The 20,477-nt window shown below is 46.6% G+C and overlaps 1 protein-coding gene across 1 annotated transcript; it reads left to right on the top strand.

Moving 5' to 3' along the window:
* The first annotated feature begins 4,273 nt into the window (after positions 1 to 4,273).
* Positions 4,274 to 16,741, top strand: LOC120056798 (superoxide dismutase [Cu-Zn]). Its single transcript, XM_039005001.1, has 4 exons — positions 4,274 to 4,406; positions 8,466 to 8,632; positions 15,602 to 15,719; positions 15,955 to 16,741. Exons 1-4 carry the CDS (start codon positions 4,335 to 4,337, stop codon positions 16,060 to 16,062), a joined length of 465 nt encoding a protein of 154 aa, XP_038860929.1. The 5' UTR covers positions 4,274 to 4,334; the 3' UTR covers positions 16,063 to 16,741.
* Positions 16,742 to 20,477: the final 3,736 nt, after the last annotated feature.

Below are 20,477 nucleotides of genomic sequence, written 5' to 3' on the forward strand. Positions count from 1 at the left end.
TCACTCCATGACCTGCAGCTGTACAGTGGTACACACACACACACACACAAACACACGTCGTAATAGCCACCCGCTTGTCAAACCGTGTTGCAGACCAGTCCTTTAATAGACACTTTAATACTGAGCTGAGAAGCCTTCAAAGTCTCCTACTACAAGACTGGTGAGGTCCAAAAGGTGCTCTATGGGCCCTGTTCAACAGTAGTACACTACTCTATGGGCCCTGTTCAACAGTAGTACACTACTCTATAGGCCCTGTTCAACAGTAGTACACTACTCTATAGGCCCTGTTCAACAGTAGTACACTACTCTAGGCCCTGTTCAACAGTAGTACACTACTCTATGGGCCCTGTTCAACAGTAGTACACTACTCTATAGGCCCTGTTTAACAGTAGTACACTACTCTATGGGCCCTGTTCAACAGTAGTACACTACTCTATAGGCCCTGTTTAACAGTAGTACACTACTCTATGGGCCCTGTTCAACAGTAGTACACTACTCTATAGGCCCTGTTTAACAGTAGTACACTACTCTATGGGCCCTGTTCAACAGTAGTACACTACTCTATGGGCCCTGTTCAACAGTAGTACACTACTCTATAGGCCCTGTTCAACAGTAGTACACTACTCTATGGGCCCTGTTCAACAGTAGTACACTACTCTATGGGCCCTGTTCAACAGTAGTACACTACTCTATGGGCCCTGTTCAACAGTAGTACACTACTCTCTGGGCCCTGTTCAACAGTAGTACACTACTCTATGGGCCCTGTTCAACAGTAGTACACTACTCTATGGGCCCTGTTCAACACTACTCTATGGGCCCTGTTCAACAGTAGTACACTACTCTATGGGCCCTGTTCAACAGTAGTACACTACTCTATGGGCCCTGTTCAACACTACTCTATGGGCCCTGTTCAACAGTAGTACACTACTCTATGGGCCTTGTTCAACAGTAGTACACTACTCTATGGGCCCTGTTCAACAGTAGTACACTACTCTATGGGCCCTGTTCAACAGTAGTACACTACTCTATGGGCCCTGTTCAACACTACTCTATGGGCCCTGTTCAACAGTAGTACACTACTCTATGGGCCCTGTCAACAGTAGTACACTACTCTATGGGCCCTGTTCAACACTACTCTATGGGCCCTGTTCAACAGTAGTACACTACTCTATGGGCCCTGTTCAACAGTAGTACACTACTCTATAGGCCCTGTTCAACAGTAGTACACTACTCTATAGGCCCTGTTCAACAGTAGTACACTACTCTATGGGCCCTGTTTAACAGTAGTACACTACTCTATGGGCCCTGTTCAACACTACTCTATGGGCCCTGTTCAACACTACTCTATGGGACCTGTTCAACAGTAGTACACTACTCTATGGGCCCTGTTCAACAGTAGTACACTACTCTCTGGGCCCTGTTCAACAGTAGTACACTACTCTATGGGCCCTGTTCAAACATACTCTATGGGCCCTGTTCAACACTACTCTAGGGCCCTGTTTAACAGTAGTACACTACTCTATGGCCCTGTCAACAGTAGTACACTACTCTATAGGCCCTGTTCAACAGTAGTACACTACTCTATATGCCCTGTTCAACAGTAGTACACTACTCTATGGGCCCTGTTCAACACTACTCTCTGGGCCCTGTTCAACAGTAGTACACTACTCTATGGGCCCTGTTCAACAGTAGTACACTACTCTATAGGCCCTGTTCAACAGTAGTACACTACTCTATAGGCCCTGTTCAGCAGTAGTACACTACTCTATAGGCCCTGTTCAGCAGTAGTACACTACTCTATGGGCCCTGTTCAACAGTAGTACACTACTCTATAGGCCCTGTTCAACAGTAGTACACTACTCTATGGGCCCTGTTCAACACTACTCTATAGGCCCTGTTCAACAGTAGTACACTACTCTATGGGCCCTGTTCAACAGTAGTACACTACTCTATGGGCCCTGTTCAACAGTAGTACACTACTCTATAGGCCCTGTTCAACAGTAGTACACTACTCTATAGGCCCTGTTCAACAGTAGTACACTACTCTATGGGCCCCTTTCAACAGTAGTACACTACTCTATAGGCCCTGTTCAACAGTAGTACACTACTCTATAGGCCCTGTTCAACAGTAGTACACTACTCTATGGGCCCTGTTCAACAGTAGTACACTACTCTATGGGCCCTGTTCAACACTACTCTATGGGCCCTGTTCAACAGTAGTACACTACTCTATAGGCCCTGTTCAGCAGTAGTACACTACTCTATGGGCCCTGTTCAACAGTAGTACACTACTCTATAGGCCCTGTTCAACAGTAGTACACTACTCTATGGGCCCTGTTCAACAGTAGTACACTACTCTATGGGCCCTGTTCAACAGTAGTACACTACTCTATGGGCCCTGTTTAACAGTAGTACACTACTCTATGGGCCCTGTTCAACAGTAGTACACTACTCTATGGGCCCTGTTCAACACTACTATAGCCACTGTTCACAGTGTACACTACTCTATGGCCCTGTCACACTACTCTATGGCCCTGTTCAACAGTAGTACATACTTCTATAGGCCCTGTTCAACAGTAGTACACTACTCTATAGGCCCTGTTCAACAGTAGTACACTACTCTATGGGCCCTGTTCAGCAGTAGTACACTACTCTATAGGCCCTGTTCAACAGTAGTACACTACTCTATAGGCCCTGTTCAACAGTAGTACACTACTCTATAGGCCCTGTTCAGCAGTAGTACACTACTCTATAGGCCCTGTTCAACAGTAGTACACTACTCTATAGGCCCTGTTCAACAGTAGTACACTACTCTATAGGCCCTGTTCAACACTACTCTATGGGCCCTGTTCAGCAGTAGTACACTACTCTATGGGCCCTGTTCAACAGTAGTACACTACTCTATAGGCCCTGTTCAGCAGTAGTACACTACTCTATGGGCCCTGTTCAACAGTGGTACACTACTCTATGGGCCCTGTTCAACAGTAGTACACTACTCTATGGGCCCTGTTCAACAGTAGTACACTACTCTATAGGCCCTGTTCAGCAGTAGTACACTACTCTATGGGCCCTGTTCAACAGTAGTACACTACTCTATAGGCCCTGTTCAGCAGTAGTACACTACTCTATGGGGCCTGTTTAACAGTAGTACACTACTCTATAGGCCCTGTTCAACAGTAGTACACTACTCTATGGGCCCTGTTCAAAGTAGTACACTACTCTATGGGCCCTGTTCAACAGTAGTACATACTCATAGCCCTGTTCAGCAGTAGGACACGAATATAGACAAACAATACAGACAGAATATAGACAAACAATACAGACAGAATATAGACAAACAATACAGACAGAATAGAGACAAACAATACAGAGAGAATATAGACAAACAATACAGACAGAATATATTGACAAAGAATTTCCTCATCCACACACTATAAATAGTTTATTCCTGTCCCTGTTTTACAACACTGGTGTTGTGGGTGTGATACCTGTATGCCCCGTTCATTCTGTATAGAACTGTAAAGTAACGTGTGATAAAGTAGCTTCATCTGAGCCAGACCAGCTCATTTAAAAAAAAAATGTATTTCACCTTTATTTAACCAGGTAGGTCAGTTGAGAACAAGTTCTCATTCACAACTGCGACCTGGCCAAGATAAAGCAAAGCAGTTCGACACATACAACAACACAGAGTTACACATGGAGTAAAACAAACATACAGTCAATAATACAGTAGAAAAAGTCTATATACAGCATGTGCAAATGAGGTAGGATAAGGGAGGTAAGGCCATAAATAGGCCATGGTGGCAAGGTAATTACAATATACCAATTAAACACTGGAATGGTAGACGTGCAGTAGATGAATGTGCAATGTAGAAATACTGGGGGGCAAAGGAGCAATGGCAGGAGCCTATCTCTTGTTTCTGTAGTGGACAGGAAGTCTATAGCAGAGCCTTGGGATAAAAGCCTCTGAAATGATACATTTGACCAGTGACAACTGTTTGAGCTGGTCAGTTGTAGATTGGATGTACATTTTTTTGAACCACGTGATTTCTAACCTACGGAGACATATAATAGCACATTTTTATAGACGAGATTCATTCATATTCAAAAACGCCACTAGACCATTCTCTGATGTGCGGTATGATTATAGAAGTTTATCTCGGTTGAATCTGCGTTACTGCGCAGTTCCGGTAGTGTCCTCGCCTGCCAATCAGATCTCTGCTCACCCATCCCCTGGCCGCTGATTGGAACAAATTAACTCTCTAACATTAATAAAGCTCTGCATTCGCACTTGATGTCTTTCTGTGACACACGGACTTTGTGAAATTGCAGAGATGGTACTGAAGGCTGTTTGCGTGCTGAAAGGAACCGGTGAAGTTACCGGGACCGTATACTTTGAGCAGGAGGTAAAGTATGTCGTTAATCGGATAAATACAAGCCTGCATTTCGACTTTGGAGAACATATGCATTTGGCACACCTGACTGTCTGCGGCTGGCCTTATCAGTTAGCTAGCGTTCATTTACAAATCCGTTTAACATGACGACAAACTTAGCACGGCTAGCTAGGTAGGACGGCTATCTAGCTTGTTTTTATCAAAAACCCTTCCAGCGAATTTATGCAACGTTGTTTTAGCTAGTGTTAAGAGCTAACTCACGTTACAACTTGGACGTGTTCTCATTTTCTCGATGTCCTTTGACCTAAAGCTTTAATTCTGTCCATCCTCAACCCCAGGACGGTTCCCTAGTTGATCCCGCGGGTCTCGGTTGTCACGGAGAAAACATGCCGACACGACAACAGTGAGCTGCTTATGTGCAGAAAGGTTGCTAGGTTCCTAGCCACCGTGCTTCTACACCTGCATTGCTTGCTGTTTGGGGTTTTAGGCTGGGTTTCTGTACAGCACTTTGAGATATCAGCTGATGTAAGAAGGGCTTTATAAATACATTTGATTTAGATTGAATCCCTGAGCTGACGAGGTAAACATCTGTCGTTCTGCCCCTGAACAAGGCAGTTAACCCACTGTTCCTAGGCCGTCATTGTAAAGAAGAATGTGTTCTTAACTGACTTGCCTCGTTAAATAGAAATAAATGGCCTAAAATATGAAACTGCCTAACTGGGGCACCGGGCTATGTAAAACCAACTCGTCCATTGACAAGGCAGTGGCGTTTGTCCACACGGTGCATGTTGCTTTGGTCTCACATGCTGCTCATTGGCTATTAGCCGCAGTCCTTGCCCAGTCGCGTTGTACTTCTGCTCATCCTACAACATACACGACCAACATTTCTGACCTGTTAGAAAGTTATCGCGACATCCGACAGGGATCTGTGGTACGGAACATCTATTAGTGCGGCCTTGACCCGCTCAAACGACGCGAGTCCCTATTTTACAGATCCTAGACCATAGGATTTCACCCCATACATTCCTCTGGGACGCCAACATCGTGTCGTGTATGCCTGACACTAGCACGTGTTTTGAAGAGGGCAGGAGACTGCCATCATGAAGTCGTTAGTGGGACGTCAAGGTCCGTGCAATCTGGGATCCTTGGGACGCCCCCTCCCGTTGAAGTTTAATTTTAAAATGGTGTAGGGGCTAACAATGAAACGGATATTTCACCGGGTGTATAAATGTCAAGCATCTGCTTGGTGTTTACACTCACTACCAAATATGGTAGTGGGCGGATGCCCAGTGACCGGAAGTGGGAGAAGATGGAAGGGGAAGGATTTTGGCCGATATTCTGCACATGTTCTCAACGATGTAAAAAAAATTCTCAATACAGTTCTCTTCCTTAAACTAGAATCTGTTATGAACAGTGGACTCCATTTTTTTTTTGTAGACTTTACCCTTTGCCAAAGTTTTAAAATTGCTAGATTTAGGAGTGCAAAGGTGAAGTGAGTTACTGCACATGTGCACTTCAGAGTAGGTGTTCCTTAATGGGAATATGCAGATGCATGTTAGAACTGGCCAATAGTATCTTGCTAGTTTGTGCTTGGTTAATTTTGTTCCCATTTGATATTACAGGCTGTGGTCTATCTTGGTTAAGTTTTATGGTAGGGATGTCCCAAGGATTCTGTATAGCACTGACTGATGTAAAACACTTCGTTTTGATAAAATCCATCAGTGATTGGATCATCTCTAACCAATCAGAATATCAAATGCTGCTTTATCCACATGTTCAGGCACTGGCCCAACCCATCTGTTTCTGGGACCAATCAGACGCTCTAGAATGGATTTTCATTCTAGAAATCGTTGGGCGGTAGCTACTCCTATACAGACTCATTGTAGAGAATAAATGTACGTCCTTGTGCGTGGCATAGCGTTTGGCCACTGCAGGGAGTTTGGGTAGCCAGTCAAGCAAAATGTATCTTGCTACTAATGTTACGTGCTAGAAGTACCTAACGCTCGCTAGCTACAACTAGCCATACAATCAGTTGGCTGCCTTTTGATACCAGTCCAGTCCTAATCTTGCATTTTCCCTTAAGCCCTCTTTGTAAATCATCGATTTAGATAGCCATATTATTTTGTAAGCAGGGTAAATTGCTGAGGTGAATGCAGGCTAATTGCTAGTGCTGCCTGTCATACAATACCTACAAGTAACGCTACTGCTAGCTGCCATCCGCCACTGCCAGCCACCGTCGCTAGCTGCTGCCGCTACTGCTACCAACTAACACTGCTGCTACAACTACTACTAGCTAACACTACCTACTACTACTAGCTAACACTACCTACTACTACTAGCTAACACTACCTACTACTACTAGCTAACACTACCTACTACTACTAGCTAACACTACCTACTACTACTAGCTAACACTACCTACTACTACTAGATACCAGCTAATGCTACTACTTGCTACCACTACCGCTCTGCTTGTAACGTCGTTACAGATGAAGAGGCAGTATTTTTTAGCCGAGTGCCAGTCAGTTTCTGCTCTCTCGCCCACTCCTTATGGATTAGTTGGCAACGTTGGCTTGACAATAACGGTAGGCAGTAGCAGCAACAGATCTGGGACCAGGCTAGAGTCATTCTGCCTTGGCGCTCATTTTCATTTCCCCTTCAACCTGGTCTGGTGTGTTGGTCTACTGTCAAAAAACAAAGCAAAGTTTGCCTGAAAAAGGCGTGTGGACAACGGACTGTGTCGTTGACAGTTGCTCCCTCAAAAAATGTCAGAAGTAGCGTAACGGCTAGCTAGCTACACTTCTTGGTTTTGTAGGTGCTATTCCAGTGTAACTCCAATGTTATTTGTCACATACACATGGTTAGCAGATGTTAATGCGAGTGTAGCGAAATGCTTGTGCTTCTAGTTCTGACCGTGCAGTAATAACCAAAGAGTAATCTAACCTAACAATTCCACAACAACTACCTAATACACACAAGTGTAAAGGGATAAAGAATATGTACATAAAGATATATGAATGAGTGATGGTACAGAATGGCATAGGCAAGATGCAGTAGATGGTATAGAGTACAGTATATACATATGAGATGAGTAATGTAGGGTATGTAAACATTATATAAAGTGGCATTGTTTAAAGTGGCTAGTGATACATTTATTACATACATTTTTTTCATTAAAGTTGCTGGAGTTGAGTCAGTATGTTGGCAGCGGCCACTAAATGTTAGTGGTGGCTGTTTAATAGTCTGATGGCCTTGAGATAGAAGCTGTTTTTCAGTCTCTCGGTCCCTGCTTTGATGCACCTGTACTGACCTCGCCTTCTGGATGATAGCGGGGTGAACAGGCAGTGGCTCAGGTGGTTGATGTCCTTGATGATCTTTATGGCCTTCCTGTGACATCGGGTGGTGTAGGTGTCCTGGAGGGCAGGTAGTTTGCCCCCGGTGATGCGTTGTGCAGACCTCACTACCCTCTGGAGAGCCTTACGGTTGTGGGCGGAGCAGTTGCCGTACCAGGCGGTGATACAGCCCGACAGGATGCTCTCGATTGTGCATCTGTAAAAGTTATTGTTTTTTGGTGACAAGCCGGATTTCTACAGCCTCCTGAGGTTGAAGAGGCGCTGCTGCGCTTTCTTCACCACGCTGTCTGTGTGGCTCATTGATATGCTAATTGCAACGGTCTTCCCAATCCGGACACATGATTTTGACACCTCATTTCAAACCCCATTCTGTAGTCTTAATTGTTACCCCCTGAGTGTTTGACTGTCCATCTGTGTCTTCAATGTGTGTGTGCTCTGTGGTTCCACTGCATCTCCTGTCCCCTCTCTTTATCCCTGTGGTCTCCTGTAGGTCACCCTGTGGTCTCCTGTAGGTCACCCGGTGGTCTTCTGTAGGTCACCCTGTGCCTTCCCCTCTCTTTATCCCTGTGGTCTTCTGTAGGTCACCTGGTGGTCTTCTGTAGGTCACCTGGTGGTCTTCTGCAGGTCACCCGGTGGTCTTCTGCAGGTCACCCGGTGGTCTTCTGTAGGTCACCCGGTGGTCTTCTGCAGGTCAACTGACGCGTGTCTCTGTTATCAGGGTGACAACGGTCCAGTGAAGCTGACCGGGGAGATCGCAGGTCTAACCCCGGGGGAACATGGCTTCCACGTCCATGCCTTCGGAGACAACACCAACGGCTGTCTGAGTGCAGGACCCCACTTCAACCCCCACAGCAAGACCCACGGAGGACCCGACGATGATGTCAGGTGAGTCTGGGCTTATCACTAGTGGAGTTACCCCACTTCAACCCCCACAGCAAGACCCACGGAGGACCCGACGATGATGTCAGGTGAGTCTGGGCTTATCACTAGTTGAGTAGAAGGGGAACTCGTCTTTGTATCTGTGCCATAATGGCATCAGTGACCGCGTGGGCAGCACCATTTGAGGGATATCTGTTTTAATTAGTGGTTGACCGATTATGATCTTTCAACGCCGATACCGATTCATCGGCAGATTTTTTTTAAATTTAATTTATTTGTAATAATGACATTTACAACAATACTGAATGAACACTTATTTTAACTTAATATAATACATCAATAAAATCAATTTGGCCTCAAATAAATAATGAAACATGTTCAATTTGGTTTAAATAATGCAAAAACAAAGTGTTGGAGAAGAAAGTAAAAGTGCAATATGTGCCATGTAAGAAAGCTAACGTTTAAGTTCCTTGCTCAGAACATGAGAACATTTGAAAGCTGGTGGTTCCTTTTAACATGAGTCTTCAATATTCCCAGGTAAGAAGTTTTAGGTTGTAGTTATTATAGGACTATTTTCTCTCTATACGATTTGTATTTCATATACCTTTGACTATTGGATGTTCTGATAGGCACTTTAGTATTGCCAGTGTAACAGTATAGCTTCCATCCCTCTACCTGGGCTCGAACCGGGAACACATCGACAACAGCCACCCCCGAAGCAGCGTTACCCATGCAGAGCAAGGGGAACAAATACTCCAAGTCTCAGAGCGAGTGACGTTTGAAACGCTATTAGCGTGCACCCCGCTAACTAGCTAGCCATTTCACATCAGTTACACCAGCCTAATCCCGGGAGTTGATAGGCTTGAAGTCATAAACAGCAGAAGAGCTGCTGGCAAAACGCAGGAAAGTGCTGTTTAAATGAATGCTTACGAGCCTGCTGCTGCCTACCATCGCTCAGTCAGACTGCTCTATCAAATCATAGACTTAATTATAACATAATAACACACAGAAATACGAGCCTTTGGTCATTAAAATGGTCGAATCTGGAAACTATCTTTTCGAAAACAAAACGTTTATTCTTTCAGTGAAATACGGAACCGTTCTGTATTTTATCTAACGGGTGGCATCCATAAGTCTAAATATTGCTGTTACATTGTACAACCTTCAATGTTATGTCATAATTACGTACAATTCTGGAAAATGAATTACGGTCTTTGTTAGGAATAAATGGACTTCAAACAGTTCGCGACGAGCCAGGCGGCCCAAACTGCTGCATACACCCTGACTGCTTGCACGGAATGCAAGAGAAGTGACACAATTTCCCTAGTTATAATAAATTCATGTTAGCAGGCAGTATTAACCAAATATGCAGGTTTAGAAATATATACTTGTGTATTGATTTTAAGAAAGGCATTGATGTTTATGGTTAGGTACATTAATGCAACGACAGGGCTTTTTTTGCCAATGCGCTTGTTAAATCACCCGTTTGTCGAAGTAGGCTGTGATTCAATGAGAAATTAACAGGCACCGCATCGATTATATGCAATGCAGGACAAGCTAGATTTATTTTTATTTGATTTCACCTTTATTTAACCATGTAGGATAGTTGAGAACAAGTTCTCATTTACAACTGCGACCTGGCCAAGATAAAGCAAAGCAGTTCGACACAAACAATGGAATAAACAAACGTGGAATTACACATGGAATAAACAAACGTATAGTAAATATTACAGTAGAAAATAAGTCTATATACAATGTGAGCAAATGAGGTGAGAAAGGAGATAAAGGCAATAAATAGGCCATGGTGGCGAAGTAAAGACAATATAGCAAGTAAAACACTGGAATGGTAGATTTGACAGTAGATGAGTGTGCAAAGTAGAAATACTGGGGTGCAAAGGAGCTAAATAAATAAATACAGTAGGGGAAGTGGTAGTAGTTTTGACTATTTATAGATGGGCTATGTGCAGTGATCTGTGAGCTTCTCTGACAGCTGGTGCTTAAAGCTAGTGAGGGAGATAAGTGTTTCCAGTTTCAGAGATTTTTGTAGTTCGTTCCAGTCATTGGCAGCAGAGAACTGGAAGGAGAGGTGGCCAAAGGAGGAATTGGCTTTGGGGGTGACCGGTGAGATATACCTGCTGGAGCGTGTGCTACGGGTGGGTGCTGGTATGGTGACCAGCGAGCTAAGGGGGTACTTTACCTAGCAAAGACTTATAGATGACCTGGAGCCAGTGGGTCTGTTGACGAATATGTAGCGAGGGCCAGCCGACGAGAGCGTACAGGTCACAGTGGTGGGTAGTATATGGGGCTTTGGTGACAAAACGGATGGCACTGTGATAGACTGCATCCAATTTATTGAGTAGAGTGTTGGAGGCTATTTTATAGATGACATCACCGAAGTCGAGGATCGGTAGGATGGTCAGTTTTATGAGGGTATGTTTGGCAGCATGAGTGAAAGAGGCTTTGTTTGCGAAATAGGAAGCCGATTCAAGATTTAATTTTGGATTGGCGATGCTTAATGTGAGTCTGGAAAGAGAGTTTACAGTCTAACCAGACACCTAGGTATTTGTAGTTGTCCACATATTCTAAGTCAGAACCGTCCAGAGTAGTGATGCTGGACGGGCGGGCAGGTGCAGGCAGCGATCGATTGAAGTGCATGCATTTAGTTTTACTTGTATTTAAGAGCAGTTGGAGGCCACGGAAGGAGAGTTGTATGGCATTGAAGCTCGTCTGGAGGTTAGTTAACACAGTGTCCAAAGAAGGGCCAGAAGTGTACAGAATGGTGTCGTCTGCGTAGAGGTGGATCAGAGACTCACCAGCAGCAAGAGCGACATCATTGATGTATAGAGAAGTCGGCCCAAGAATTGAACCCTGTGGCACCCCCATAGAGACTGCCAGAGGCCCCTTCGATTTGACACACTGCACTCTATCAGAGAAGTAGTTGGTGAACCAGGTGAGGCAATCATTTGAGAAACCAAGGCTGTTGAGTCTGCCAATGTGGTGATTGACAGAGTTGAAAGCCTTGGCCAGGTCAATGAATACGGCTGCACAGTATTGTTTCTTATCGATAGCGGTTATCATATCATTTAGGACCTTGAGCGTGGCTGAGGTGCACCCATGACCAGCTCGGAAACCAGATTGCATAGTGGATAAGGTACGGTGGGATTCGAAATGGTTGGTGATCTGTTTGTTGTTAACTTGGCTTTTGAAGACTTTAGAAAGGCAGGGTAGGATAGATATAGGTCTGTAGCAGTTTGGGTCTAGTGTGTCTCCCCATTTGAAGAGGGGGATGACCGCGGCAGCTTTCCAATCTTTGGGAATCTCAGACGACACGAAAGAGAGGTTGAACAGGCTAGTAATAGGGGTTGCAACAATTTTGGCAGATACTTTTAGAAAGAGAGGGTCCAGATTATCTAGCCCGGATGATTTGTACGAGTCCAGGTTTTGCAGCTCTTTCAGAACATCTGCTATCTGGATTTGGGAGAAGGAGAAATGGGGAAGGCTTGGGCGAGTTGCTGTGGGGGGTGCAGTGCTGTTGACCAGGGTAGGGGTAGCCAGGTGGAAAGCATGGCCAACTGTAGAAAAATGCTTATTGAAATTCTTAATTATCGTGGATTTATCGGTGGTGACAGTTTCCTATCCTCAGAGCAGTGGGCAGCTGGGAGGAGGTGCTCTTCTCCATGGAGTTTAGTGTCCCAGAACTGAGTTTGTTGCAGGAAGCAAATTTCTGCTTGAAAAAGCTAGCCTTGGCTTTTCTAACTGCCTGTGTATATTGGTTTCTAACTTCCCTGAAAAGTTGCATATCACGGGGGCTGTTCGATGCTAATGCAGAACGCCACAGGATGTTTTTCTGTTGGTTAAGGGCAGTCAGGTCTGGAGAGAACCAAGGGCTATATCTGTTCCTGGTTCTAAATTTCTCGAATGGGGCATGCTTGTTTAAGATGGTGAGGAAGGCATTTAAAAAAAAAAAAAACAGGCATCCTCTACTGATGGGATGAGGTCAATATCCTTCCAGGATACCCCGGCCAGGTCGATTAGAAAGGCCTGCTCGCTGAAGTGTTTCAGGGAGTGTTTTACAGTGATGAGTGGAGGTCGTTTGACCGCTGACCATTACGGATGCAGGCAATGCGGCAGTGATCGCTGAGATCTTGGTTGAAAACAGTTGAAAACAGCAGAGGTGTATTTGGAGGGCAAGTTGGTTAGGATGATATCTGAGGGTGCCCGTGTTTACGGATTTAGGGTTGTACCTGGTAGGTTCATTGATCATTTGTGTGAGATTGAGGGCATCTAGCTTAGATTGTAGGATGGCTGGGGTGTTAAGCATGTCCCAGTTTAGGTCACCTAACAGCACGAGTAGAAGTTCAAATTGTTTGGGTACAGACCTGGATAGTAGGACAGAACTCTGCAGGCTATCTGCAGTAGATTGTAACATCGCCCCCTTTGGCAGTTGTCTGAAAATGTTGTAGTTAGGGATGGAGATTTCAGAGTTTTTGGTGGTCTTCCTAAGCCAGGATTCAGACACGGCTAGGACATCCGGGTTGGCAGAGTGTGCTAAAGCAGTGAATAAAACAAACTTAGGGAGGAGGCTTCTAATGTTAACATGCATGAAACCAAGGCTTTTTACGGTTACAGAAGTAAAAAAAAAAAAAGAGAGCGCCTGGGGAATAGGAGTGGAGCTAGGCAATGCAGGGCCTGGATTCACCTCTATCACCAGAGTAGGATAAGGGTACGGCTAAAAAGCTATGAGAATTGGTCGTCTAGGACGTCCGGAACAGAGAGTAAAAGGAGCAGGTTTCTGGGGGCGATAAAATATCTTCAAGGTATATTGTACAGACAAAGGTATGGTAGGATGTGAATACACTGGAGGTAAACCTAGGTATTGAGTGATGATGAGATATTGTCTCTAGAAACATCATTGAAACCAGGTGATGTCATCGCATATGTGGGTGGTGGAACTGAAAGGTTGGATATGGTATAGTGAACAGGGCTAGAGGCTCTACAGTGAAATAAGCCAATAAACACTAACCAGGACAGCAATGGACAAGACATATTGACATTAAGGAGAGGCATGCTTAGTCGAGTGATCATAAGGGTCCAGTGAGTAGTGAGGTTGGTTGGGGTCACGGCGATTCAGACAGCTAGCCGGGCCATGGGTAGCAAGCTGGCAGAAGATGGAGGTCTGTTTTTAGCCGCCTCGTGCGTTTCCGTTTCCGGTAGATTAGTGGGGTTCCGTGTGCTAGAGGGGACCAATCCAATTGGCAATATAGTTATAGTTACCCAAGAAAATTGTCCGATAGACCTATTCAGATAGCAGCCGATATGCTTGATTGAAGATGATTTTTCTAGGAGAGATCTGAAACATGTTGTCCAAACTCACCATAGATAAGCACAGAAAATGTGGTAATTAACTACAACCAGAATCCATTGCGTCTACAGCTGCCTGTTGTCATTGGTTCTTGCCGGGCTGGCAGACAGACACCAGAGGGACAGAGCAGCTGCTTGGGTATCTCTACCTGACAATACATTAATTGTTCGTTGTTATTTAGCAGTCTTAAAAAGTAAGTATGCCTTATATACTTGGAAGAACTAATGAAATGGTGATTGTCAGACAGCTAGCCAGCTAGGCTAGCCTACTAGCCTGAAGGGTGACTATGTTCTTTGCTTCTTTTCCTATGTGGGAACAGTCCCCTTACGAAGGCTTGAAACAAACACATGATTACCCTCTTGACAACGTCTTAGCCAGCTCTGCTACTAATGTAAACATTTCCAGTTTGTCCTGTGTAGAGAAGTATGTTATGCACCCCGGTGGGGGAGGCGGGTGTAGTGTCCCACCCCGGTGGGGGAGGCGGGTGTAGTGTCCCACCCCGGTGGGGGAGGCGGGTGTAGTGTCCCACCCCGGTGGGGGAGGCGGGTGTAGTGTCCCACCCCGGTGGGGGAGGCGGGTGTAGTGTCCCACCCCGGTGGGGGAGGCGGGTGTAGTGTCCCACCCCGGTGGGGGAGGCGGGTGTAGTGTCCCACCCCGGTGGGGGAGGCGGGTGTAGTGTCCCACCCCGGTGGGGGAGGCGCGGGTGTAGTGTCCCACCCCGGTGGGGGAGGCGCGGGTGTAGTGTCCCACCCCGGTGGGGGAGGCGCGGGTGTAGTGTCCCACCCCGGTGGGGGAGGCGCGGGTGTAGTGTCCCACCCCGGTGGGGGAGGCGCGGGTGTAGTGTCCCACCCCGGTGGGGGAGGCGCGGGTGTAGTGTCCCACCCCGGTGGGGGAGGCGCGGGTGTAGTGTCCCACCCCGGTGGGGGAGGCGCGGGTGTAGTGTCCCACCCCGGTGGGGGAGGCGCGGGTGTAGTGTCCCACCCCGGTGGGGGAGGCGCGGGTGTAGTGTCCCACCCCGGTGGGGGAGGCGCGGGTGTAGTGTCCCACCCCGGTGGGGGAGGCGCGGGTGTAGTGTCCCACCCCGGTGGGGGAGGCGCGGGTGTAGTGTCCCACCCCGGTGGGGGAGGCGCGGGTGTAGTGTCCCACCCCGGTGGGGGAGGCGCGGGTGTAGTGTCCCACCCCGGTGGGGGAGGCGCGGGTGTAGTGTCCCACCCCGGTGGGGGAGGCGCGGGTGTAGTGTCCCACCCCGGTGGGGGAGGCGCGGGTGTAGTGTCCCACCCCGGTGGGGGAGGCGCGGGTGTAGTGTCCCACCCCGGTGGGGGAGGCGCGGGTGTAGTGTCCCACCCCGGTGGGGGAGAGGCGGGTGTAGTGTCCCACCCCGGTGGGGGAGAGGCGGGTGTAGTGTCCCACCCCGGTGGGGGAGAGGCGGGTGTAGTGTCCCACCCCAATGTGCTTTTATCATCTCAAAGTTTTCCTTTGACTAGATCTACGTAGGGGGGGTGAAGTGGTTTAGAAATGTCAGTCTGTTTGTTTTGCTACAATGTGCACGTAGGGGTTAAACTATTGAACAGCCGTCTCTCCTCTGACCAGCTGTTCTGTCTCTGTGTTGCTAGGCACGTAGGGGACCTTGGCAACGTGACTGCAGGAGCCGACAGTGTGGCTAAGATCAACATCCAGGACAAGATACTGACTCTCACTGGACCCCACTCGATCATCGGCAGGACCATGGTGGTAAGAACAGACATTGCCTGACTTGTAGCTAGCTACATGTTGTGTCTTACTAGGCAGGAAATGTGAGGAACCTGTAAGCTGTATGTTGTGTCCACTAGGCAGGAAATGTGAGGAAATGCTCAAAGTTCTCCAAGTGAACACAACCCAGTTCTCGCCCCATCTCCCCTCTCACTGTCTTTCATTCTCTTTGGTGTTTTACTATCTTTTCCAACCTCTATCTCCTCTATACCGATAGATCCATGAGAAAGCCGATGACCTGGGGAAAGGAGGCAACGAGGAGAGTCTGAAGACTGGCAACGCTGGCGGTCGCCAGGCCTGTGGTGTTATTGGAATTACCCAGTAAACACTCGCCCCCTACTAGGAGCACGAGAACCACTAGCCACGTCTTGAAGACCACCCCGACCCTATTGGAAGCTCTGTAAAGTCTTAACCCCCCCCACATCCACCCTATCCCCCTACCTAAACCAGTACGGAACCTCATGGACATCTGACTGATGGCTTTCCCAAAAACAAAGATTGTCTGCAGGGTTAAGAGAATTCTTTGTCCCATTTTGCACATCGACTTTAGTGGTGAAGATGATGTTTTGGGGAAACTCACCTCTGAAGGAGTGCTGGACTCTGAGGGTTTTAACTCTGGGACACAGCTGGGACATTGACGTTGAGGACAGATCTAATGAAGTGCACTAGGTGGTTGTGGCTAGGGGTTGATGGGTTGATTGGGGGGGGGGGGGGATATATATTTAGACTGTTGTCTGTACACATATTGGTCCTAGCTTTGTTGCTTCTGTCTGTAAAAGTACGGGTTTATTCTTCTACGCTGTCACAACGTCTAGTATGGAAGCTGTAAGCATGTATTATACATTAGGTGTCAAATGGCTTCCTATGTAGTTCACTACTTATGCCCAGGGCCAGTAGGGTCAAAGTAGTGAACTAGGTGGGTAGCGAACTATATCGGGTGCCTTTTCAGACACACCCATGATCAGTGTGTACAAAGCTGCCCAATAAAAATACCTTGTCACTAATCCTTGGTGGTTTTTATGTTGCGTTTTTTTTTAATGGTCGTTAGCCTAAATCTCCGGGCTTGTCCCGGGTCGTTATCGTCAACCTCAGGCTTCACGTCCAGTGGAGGAGATTTGGAAGGATGGCCACGTGAGACTATATAAGGACAGTTGTAGTAGAGGGCTGGCCACGTGAGACTATATAAGGACAGTTGTAGTAGAGGGATGGCCACGTGAGACTATATGGACAGTTGTAGTAGAGGGATGGCCATGTGAGACTATATAAGGACAGTTGTAGTAGAGGGATGGCCATGTGAGACTATATAAGGACAGTTGTAGTAGAGGGCTGGCCACGTGAGACTATATAAGGACAGTTGTAGTAGAGGGATGGCCATGTGAGACTATAAGGACAGTTGTAGTAGAGGGCTGGCCACGTGAGACTATATAAGGACAGTTGTAGTAGAGGGCTGGCCACGTGAGACTATATAAGGACAGTTGTAGTAGAGGGATGGCCACGTGAGACTATATAAGGACAGTTGTAGTAGAGGGATGGCCACGTGAGACTATAAGGACAGTAGTAGAAGGATGGCCACGTGAGACTATATAAGGACAGTTGTAGTAGAGGGCTGGCCACGTGAGACTATATAAGGACAGTTGTAGTAGAGGGATGGCCACGTGAGACTATATAAGGACAGTTGTAGTAGAGGGCTGGCCACGTGAGACTATATAAGGACAGTTGTAGTAGAGGGATGGCCACGTGAGACTATATAAGGACAGTTGTAGTAGAGGGCTGGCCACGTGAGACTATATAAGGACAGTTGTAGTAGAGGGCTGGCCACGTGAGACTATATAAGGACAGTTGTAGTAGAGGGCTGCAAGGTGTGCTGGGAGGTTATTATTCAACAGATTGAACAATAACTAGTAAAAAGCATTATCTCTTTCTGAAGACTTCGGAGTAAGCCGCTGAAATACACGACCCAGTGAAAACGGTCTCATTTGTTGAATGGAGAGTGAACGTGTGCGGTTCCATTTTATGTCGACTGCATCTCTGCAGACCCAGGGTTGTTGACCGTGCTGCTGCTGACTGCTGATAACCTCTAACTGGAAGACCACAGTAGATTGTGCCCGTCAAGTGGTAGTGTTGTTTGGTGCCTCTAGATGGCGCCACTCCACTGTCCAGTCACAGGCCAAATCTGTATCTCAATTGCTTAAAAATCAATTTTCTGGGGCCTCATCGACAGTGTGTAATTCTCATTCAATTCGGGTGTATTTTTATGGTAATTAAAACATTTTCTGTATAAGTTGGAACTGGGCAATGACAGTTTTTACAAGAATTCAATGGGAATTGAAACGATATGGTGCAATGAAGCTCATCATTAGACTAGCTTAGGTTTCACCTGGTCTGTTATTTCTAATCATGCAATGAAGGAGAGAATGTGTATATATTTAGGTGCTAAAAGTGAGAGGATGATCAGTGACTGATTTCTGATCCTAGAGGGCGATGTTGAGCTTTGACTGGTAGGTTTGAATAATATCCGCGGACTGTAGTAAATACACGCCGTGCCAACTGCCATTATGAAGGTACTTGTAACAGTATGACGCCCATTAGCATGAAATACATCACTATACGCCGCACACACTAGCATTACGTCAATACAAGCATCACTGGCGAGCTAACGCCACGCCCACTGGCGAGCTAATGCCACACCCACTGCCCACTGGCGAGTAAACGCCACGCCCACTGGTGAGTAAATGCCACGCCCACTGGTGAGCAAACGCCACGCCCACTGGCGAGCTAATGCTACACCCACTGCCCACTGGCGAGTAAACGCCACGCCCACTGGTGAGCAAACGCCACGCCCACTGGCGAGCTAACGCCACGCCCACTGGCGAGTAAACGCCACGCCCACTGGCGAGCTAATGCCACACCCACTGCCCACTGGCGAGTAAACGCCACGCCCACTGGCGAGCTAACGCCACGCCCACTGGCGAGCTAACGCAACACTAAATATCTGCTGCAGCTAGACCCTGTTGAACCCAACTCTCTCATGACACTACTTGGTGGGCGCGGTGTGTAGTCGATCGTGACTACAAGCCACACCCCCCCCCCCCCCCAGTCTGCGGTCTGTAGATACACCATACTTGGTAGAGTACACTGTCTGAATCAACAGTCTTTGACTGGTAGGTCAAATCAAATGTATTTATAAAGGCCTTTTTACATCTGCAGACGTCACAAAGTGCTTATACAGAAATCCAACCTAAAACCCCAAGCAATGCAGACGTAGAAGCACGGTAGCGAAGAAAAAACTTCCTAGAAAGGCAGAAACCTAGGAAGAAACCTCAAGAGGAACCAGGCTCTTTTCTTCAAAGAAGTTCATGAATTTATCACTGCTCAAGTGAACGCCATCCTCTTGGGGAATACTGTTTTTTAGTTAGCTTTGCGACAATATCAAAATACATTTTGCATTGGTTTTTATTCTCAATTAGGTTGGAAAAGTAGGATGACCGAGCAACAGTGAGGGCTCTTCGATATTGCACGGTACTGTCTTTCCAAGCTAGTCGGAAGACTTCCAGTTTGGTGTGGCGCCATTTCCGTTCCAATTTTCTGGAAGCTTGCTTCAGAGCTCGGGTATTTTCTGTATACCAGGGAGCTAGTTTCTTATGACAAATGTTTTTAGTTTTTAGGGGTGCGACTGCATCTAGGGTATTACGCAAGGTTAAGTTTAGATCCTCAGTTAGGTGGTTAACCGATGTTTGTACTCTGACGTCCTTGGGTAGGTGGAGGGAGTCTGGAAGGGCATCTAGGAATCTTTGGGTTGTCCGAGAATTTCTAGCACGGCTTTTGATGCTCCTTGGTTGGTGTCTGAGCAGATTATTTGTTGCGATTGCAAAAGTAATAAAATGGTGGTCCGATAGTCCAGGATTATGTGGAAAAACATTAAGATCTACAACATTTATTCCACGGGACAAAACTAGGTCCAGAGTATGACTGTGGCAGTGAGTAGGTCCAGAGACATGTTGGACAAACCCCACTGAGTCGATGATTGCTCCGAAAGCCTTTTGGAGTGGGTCTATGGACTTTTCCATGTGAATATTAAAATCACCAAAAATGTGAATATTATCTGCTATGACTACAAGGTCCGATAGGAATTCAGGGAACTCAGTGAGGAACGCTGTATATGGCCCAGGAGGCCTGTAAACAGTAGCTATAAAAAGTGATTGAGTAGGCTGCATGACTAGAAGCTCAAAATATGAAAATGCAGTCCTTTTTTTGTGTAAATTGAAATTTGCAGTCGTAAATGTTAGCAACACTTCCGCCTTTGCGAGATGCGCGGGGGATATGGTCACTAGTGTAACCAGGAGGTGAGGCCTCATTTAACACAGTAAATTCATCAGGCTTGAGCCATGTTTCAGTCAGGCCAATCACATCAAGGTTATGACCAGTGATTAGTTCAATGACTATAACTGCCTTGGAAGTGAGAGATCTAACATTAAGTAGTCTTATTGTGAGATTTTGCAAAATTACAATCGTTGTAGATTGACAGTGTGATGCGGCTACTCTGTTTGTCGTATATCCGGATGCCTAGTCCCCGTGTGAACGATATGGCTGGGGCAGCCAAGCAGGGCTACAGTCGAGAGCGCCATAGCTCTCTCTGTTGTGGGGGGCGCCATAAATGTGCCACTTTTTATACGTATATTAACTTCCCATGAATATAATATCTGATTTCTCGTCAGGTCTGTGGAGGATGGCAGGAGTGAC

The sequence above is a fragment of the Salvelinus namaycush genome, chromosome 12 (assembly GCF_016432855.1).
Source record: "Salvelinus namaycush isolate Seneca chromosome 12, SaNama_1.0, whole genome shotgun sequence".
Lineage (NCBI taxonomy): Eukaryota > Metazoa > Chordata > Actinopteri > Salmoniformes > Salmonidae > Salvelinus > Salvelinus namaycush.

Coding starts and splice junctions, on each gene's coding strand:
- LOC120056798 (XM_039005001.1), top strand. CDS start 4,335: ATGGTACTGAAGGCTGTTTGCGTGCTGAAAGGAACCGGTGAAGTTACC. Junction 4,407..8,465: donor CCGTATACTTTGAGCAGGAG/GTAAAGTATGTC, acceptor CTCTGTTATCAG/GGTGACAACGGTCCAGTGAA. Junction 15,720..15,954: donor TCATCGGCAGGACCATGGTG/GTAAGAACAGAC, acceptor CTATACCGATAG/ATCCATGAGAAAGCCGATGA.